Source organism: Loxodonta africana, chromosome 19 (assembly GCF_030014295.1).
Source record: "Loxodonta africana isolate mLoxAfr1 chromosome 19, mLoxAfr1.hap2, whole genome shotgun sequence".
Lineage (NCBI taxonomy): Eukaryota > Metazoa > Chordata > Mammalia > Proboscidea > Elephantidae > Loxodonta > Loxodonta africana.
The window spans coordinates 15,442,583-15,448,582 of record NC_087360.1 but is presented as its reverse complement, the minus strand read 5'-3'; the positions used below and the strand labels follow the sequence as shown (position 1 = coordinate 15,448,582).

The following is a 6,000-nucleotide window of genomic DNA, read 5'->3' as shown; positions in this document are numbered from 1 at the left end:
CCACTCATTGGGTTCCTATGGAGGTCTCCGAAGATCCCCCAGTGCACCCCCATGTGAGAATGCCAGCATGTGGACCCTTGGAAGACAGGAAGCTGCTGACACCCAACTATACCTTTGTCACCTGTTCTCAGGTGAGGGTCCCTTTTCCACTCATGCCTCCACTTCCACACTCCAGCCTGATGAACTGAAGAGGAGGAAGAAAGGACACACCCCACCCCTTGTGTCTATCGCAGATTCCTGAGCTATCTGCGGCTCAGACCTGGGCGGGGAGAAAAGGAGAAGTGTTGAACTGGATATGGGAATGAAGTTTTCATTCAACTGGATTTTTAATGCCTAAAACCGAGACTCTTTTTATAGTTGAAATTGGCTAAAAAGCTATGGGATCTACTGAGATACTGCCAGGGGGCTGAAGGAAGAGAAACAACAGTGAATCTGAGTGTTGAAAGGCAGTAGGAGAAGAAAAATAAAGCCGGTTGCTGACATCCCATAACCCTGTAATAAAAAATTTATTCCAACTATTGATTAAGCCACTGAAAGACATGTGTCCTTCAGAGGAAGCATGGAGCTTCTGCCATGAAATACGGTGGCAGCAACAATGTCATCAATTAGCTCTGGTCCTCCAAGCCTTGTCTTGGTGAGGTTCTTACCATTCCGAGGTGCAAAACAACTTAAGCTACACCAGGGGCAGCAAACTCAGATGCCTACAGGAGCCAGGCAGGAAATAAAAATAATGAATGAAGAGGGCTGGGTGGGGACTGCAGTGAACAGGGGAGTCCATGTCCCATCTCAAAGGGGCAGCTACCCCTTAGATCCAGTCAGTTGTTGCCTGATGTGGCCAGATCTCCCGATTTTTCCAGAAAAGCCAAAAATCTGCATATTTTGGACTGTCTCCTGATTTTGGAATTATTGGCAAGAGTATCGGTCAGGGTTCTTTGTTGCAAATGGCAGTGTGTTTTCCAGGTGGTTTAAGCAGTTTTTTTTTTTTAAGCAGAAATACTTTAACAAAGGAGGTTAGAAAGCCGGTAGAAGCTCCAGGAGGACAAGAGAGCCAGGCTCAGGCTGTGCAGCCAGGGATGATGCCCAAACCACACGGTGGGATGTGAACGCAGTCCCTGCCTCTCGACATGGATACTACAGCTTGCACTGATGACACAGCGGACAGGACACCTGAAAGCAGGTGCATTGGCATGCATGCTATCAGATAGATTCCTCTCCTTTGTTGCTTACTTCCCAATAGAAAGCTCATGTGATGTGTTTAATGGCAGCCTAGACCACACTTACAAAGACGTGGTTGCAAGGAAGGTTTTGGAAGTGTTTTGGTTTCTATTACAAAGAGGTGGGACTCATAATGTGGAGAACTCTCCAAACATAGGAAGGGGAATGAAAAGAGGCTGAGTGGCTGCAAAGCATACTACGTGTCCACTACAGCAGCTGATAAAAAAAAAAAAAGAAAAGAAAAAAGATGGCCAAACAGAAGGCATTAGTGTGCTACCAGATGGAGACTTCCAACCTATGGGCTGCTCTCATCATTTAAACTTCTGCCTCCTCTGAGGACAACTAGAAAAACAAGAGCAAACGATAACAGAAATCATCACCATCATCATCTGCCTAAAGGCATCAGAGAGCGGCCGAAGCAACTAGGACAAGAAGAGCCAAGACTGTGGAGGGAGAAGCCCTGGTGAGGTGAGCTGATAACGTGCAGCCACTCTTTCCTTGGGGACATTTGCGATTTGGGGCGAGAGGAAGAGGTTGAGAATTCAGGCTTTCCCCAGGTAAAAGGGCTGTTGCTGGGGGACAGAGAAACCAGCAGAACTTTGGGCAGTCTTACAGGGTTGGAAAGACAAAATGGGATTTGAGAGGCCAAGATCATAGAGAGAAGAGAGGGATGAAAAAGTGAGCCTAACTTACCGGGCTTTTCCTGCAAGACAGTTGCCAGAATCTGAAGTTGTACAGGGCAGGAGCAGCCAAGGAAGGAAGCAGAAAGCACCTGGAGGAGCGCAGCAGCCTTGCTGTGATAAAGAGGTAAGGATTAGGGTTCAGGACCAGGGAGAGGGGCCTCAATCTACACCCAGGCTTTTCAGCTGGAATTTCTGGAAGGCAAAGCCTTAGTTAGAGGTGGGGGGCAGAGGTAGATGGTGTCTTACCAACATTGCACTCCAGCCTCTGTCCAGCTCAGCCCTGACTCAATTGAGGTGATCTGTTCCCATGCCATCTGTCTTGCAGAGGAAAAGGTGAACCCTCTCCAGAGTTAGATAACATCACCTGGAGCTTCTATTTTTTTTTTTTCATGCACAACGTCTGGCAGTCAATAAAAATTGCAAGGCCTGCCAAGAGACAGGACCAAAGCACTGAAAACAAAGAAAACTAGTAAACAGAAACAGGACCTGCAGGTGAACTCCGTATTGGAGTTATACAAGGGCTTTAAAATAACCGTAATTAGTATGTTCAAAAAAAAAAGAGCAAACAGATGAAAAGATGGAGAATTTTACCAGAGAATTGGAATCCATAAACTTCATAGCCTAAAAGATTTAGAGCATGGAGAACTCGCTTGAGCTTCTCGATGACAGATATTGAAAATGCTGATTCAACTCTGTATGAGCTATAAAACCACGTGGTCCACAGTCTAAGGAAAAAGAAAGTTTGCCGTTCAACTTGGCCGTCACTAGCTGCTTTTCTACTTCTCAAGCGGTCTCCGTTAGGAAAGACATATTGTATTATGTGGCTCTCACCTCTGTTCATCTGGAGAGAGAGGTGCTTTTTACTAATTACCCCAAATACAGCCTCTGGACAGTGTGGTGGGGGGTACACTTAGATAAGGTGGTCAGGGAGATCAGGTGTCTCTAACATGACATTTCTGTTGAGACTTAGTGACAAGAAGGAGGCAACCGTGAGAGGACTAGGAGGGCATCGAATGCAAAGAGCTCTGAGATAGGAATACATTTGGTGATTTACGAGGATTGGCAAACTTTTCTGTAAAGGGCCAGACAGTAAATATTATAGACTTTGTGGGTCCTCCACTGTCTGTTGCAGCCACCCAGCTCTGCCGGTTGTAGTGCAGAAGCAGCCATGAGGAGGTGGCTGTGTTCCAAGAAAACTTTGTCTCACGGACAATGAAATTTGAATTTCATGTAATTCTCACGTTACCAAATTTTCTCCTTGCAATTTTTCCCTAACCATTTCAAAATGTGAAAAACCATTCTTAGCTCAGAGGCTGTAGTTTGTTGACCCCTGATTTTTAGAGAAACAGAAATGTGTGTGTGTATGTATTTGTGTGCGCCCGCGCATAGAGACGGGTGGAGTATAAAGGCAGTTAGGTGGGCTGGGGGAAGGGGCGAGCGGTTAGGTAGGCCCTTGTAGGATATAGCCACAGTCAGAATAAGGCAACAACTCCACTGTCCTTCCAAATGGAAAGCCACCAGTCAGGGTGACTGCACGCCAGGTACCAGTTCTGGGAGGCAGCTGCATTCAGCTCATGGAAGTTCATCATGGTTTTTTTTTTTTTTTTTCCTTTTAATTTCCCCCAGTAATAAGAAAGGGCAAACGAACAAAAAGGCACGCACAGAAAGAAAGACAGCGGGGACGTGCCCAGGTTCAGGCTGACGTTTCTTCAGCACGCGCTCGGGGTTTTAAAGTTGGACGCACACCTGCTCCCCGCCGGAGCGCACCTGCTGAGCGCGCGCCGGCCTGTCTCGCGAGAGCGGGGCCGTAGTAGTGGCCCCCACCCCCGCGGCGCCACCGCCGCCCTCTCCCCGCCCCTCTGCCAGCCTCCACGCTCCCGCACACTCGTGCCGTTTCCGCCGCCCTGGGGAGCAGCCTGGGCAGCCGCGCGCCCTCCCGCTCCCCGCCCCGCCGCACTCTCTCGCCGGCACGCACGCACGCACGCGCGCCCGGTTGTAATTTCACTTGGCCCCGCGAGCTCCGCATCCCTGGAAACCCCGCCCCTGCCCCCGCCAGGAGCTGCCCCTCGGCCCGACCAGGTGCGCGAGCCTGCGCGCGCCTCCTCCGGCGGGTCCCTGCGCGCCGGGGCCGGGCCGGCTGGGGCGGCTGCGCGCACGGCGCCTCCGCCAACCGGCTCCCGGCAGGTCCCCCGCGCGCTCTCCATCCCTCGCCGGCGCTCCCTCGCTCCCCCTCCCTTTGATTGACAGGCAAGATGTCGGTGTGGAGCGAGGCAGGAGCGAATGCAGCAGCCGTCACCCCCGGAGCCCGGCGGCAGCAGCAGCAGCAGCAGCAGCAGCGCGAGGAGGCAGCAGCCAGCCGCAGTAGCCGCCGCAGCCGCGGGAGCAATGCAGACAGCATCTTGAGAACGCGCTAAAGCACCCCAAACGGTGGACAATGCCATGTCACTGCAACTGGGAGGGGGGAAAACCAGATTTTTTTTTGACATAAAAGCCAGCCAGCCAAAAATATATAATTTTGTCCTTCACGGAGCCGGTGTGTAAAGAGTGAGCGCTATTTTCCTTCTCCTCCTCCGCATTTCCCTCCTCCTCTCCCTCCTCCTCCTCTTTTTCCTCCTCCTCCTCCTCCCTAAGTGTACAGACAGCGTCGCATCACCTGGTTTGCCTCTGAGAAACAGCATCTCTCCTTTTCGGGGACCAGAGACTCAGAGAAGACCTTCTAATGGAGTCTGCTTGACACCCCAAAATAAAATAATAAATTTTGGCTCTCGTCCCCTCTTCTGCCCCCTCTCCCCAACCCTGTGTGAGATGTTGGGTTTCTTCTTCACGAGACATTGTTGAGAAGTCGCAGTGGTTGGAGAGGCGTAGGGGGTAGACTACCTCTGCTCCCCCCCCTTTTTTCTCTCTGGGAGGAGGAGGAGGGGCAGGGGGGTTGCAGAGCAAAAGCGATGGATGAGGAAAACATGACGAAAAGCGAGGAGCAGCAGCCTCTGAGTTTGCAAAAAGCCTTACAGCAGTGCGAGTTGGTCCAAAACATGATAGACCTCAGCATCTCCAACCTGGAGGGGCTCAGGACCAAATGTGCCACCTCCAACGACCTCACGCAAAAAGAAATCCGGACCCTGGAGGTAGGTGTTGCCTAAAGGGGAGAAAAGCAACCGTGCCTTCGCTCTCCTTTCTCCCTTTTCCCTTTGATTCTATTCGCGGCGGGGGTAGGGGGGAGGTAACAAGGTGGGCATAATTTGATTTTCTGTGATTTCTCTTTTCGCAAAGCCTGCATGGGCTACCCCTTGACTGTGCTGCTGTGGTCTTCACGCTTGGCTGGGTGGTGGTAGTAGTAGTAGTGATTGTTATTCCTTATTTATTATCGTTGCTGCTGTTGCCATTATCATTCGCTTTCTCTCTGAGAAGGAAGTTCTCTGTGTTTTCCGATAGTGAATTTGTTTATGTGCCACGGGGGCTTGAGTGCTGGGTGATACATTAAGGAGCTGCAGAGCAGCCACGTGACCTTGCGCATTCTGCAGGTGGTCAAAAGGTGGTTTTTGCTCGCAGAATGTGGCTGCCTATAAATATAGACCTCTCCTCCTCTCTGTCTCCTTCCCAGCCCCCCTTTTGCTCCTTAGGGTTTGTTATTTTTTCCCAGTGATCCACATGTCAGGAGGCAAGATGCATGAAAAAAATAAATCCCCACTGGGCTACCTGTTCCCAGTCAAATCGTTTTGATGCAGTGAGTTGTTGCATGCCTAAAACATGTAAAAGGAAAAAAAAAAAAAAAGCCTCCATCAGCACTCGCAGGTGGTGTGGGAAAATATCTGTGGTGTGTTGTAAGAGTCTCCAACAGAACTTGAGGGGGAGTTTCAAGCAGTTTTTTGGGGGGGAAGGGGGTGCAAAGTTATTCAGAAAGAAGATGGCAGAAACGATTTCTTCTGAGGGCCCGCTGGTCCAAGGAGGAAGGTTTCAAGAGCATTAGAAAATAGCTGGTGTCCACGCAATCGTAGGATGTCCACATTGTTCTAGACCTCTGAAAGACTCAACTCACTTCCTTCCCTCAAAGCGGCTCACATTTGGGAACTCCCGTTCACTGGCGTTTGCTGAGGGTGATGGC

The 6,000-nt window shown here is 50.5% G+C and overlaps 1 protein-coding gene across 1 annotated transcript in view; it reads left to right on the top strand.

Annotated features, from left to right (window-relative positions):
* The first annotated feature begins 4,177 nt into the window (after window positions 1–4,177).
* The window catches only part of KSR2 (kinase suppressor of ras 2), a 407,276-nt gene continuing 405,453 nt past the window's right edge, over window positions 4,178–6,000 (top strand). Inside the window, exon 1 of the mRNA XM_023559458.2 lies at window positions 4,178–5,023. Within this exon, the coding sequence (XP_023415226.1) occupies window positions 4,844–5,023 (180 nt within the window). The 5' untranslated portion in view covers window positions 4,178–4,843. The remainder of the gene's footprint in view (window positions 5,024–6,000) is intronic.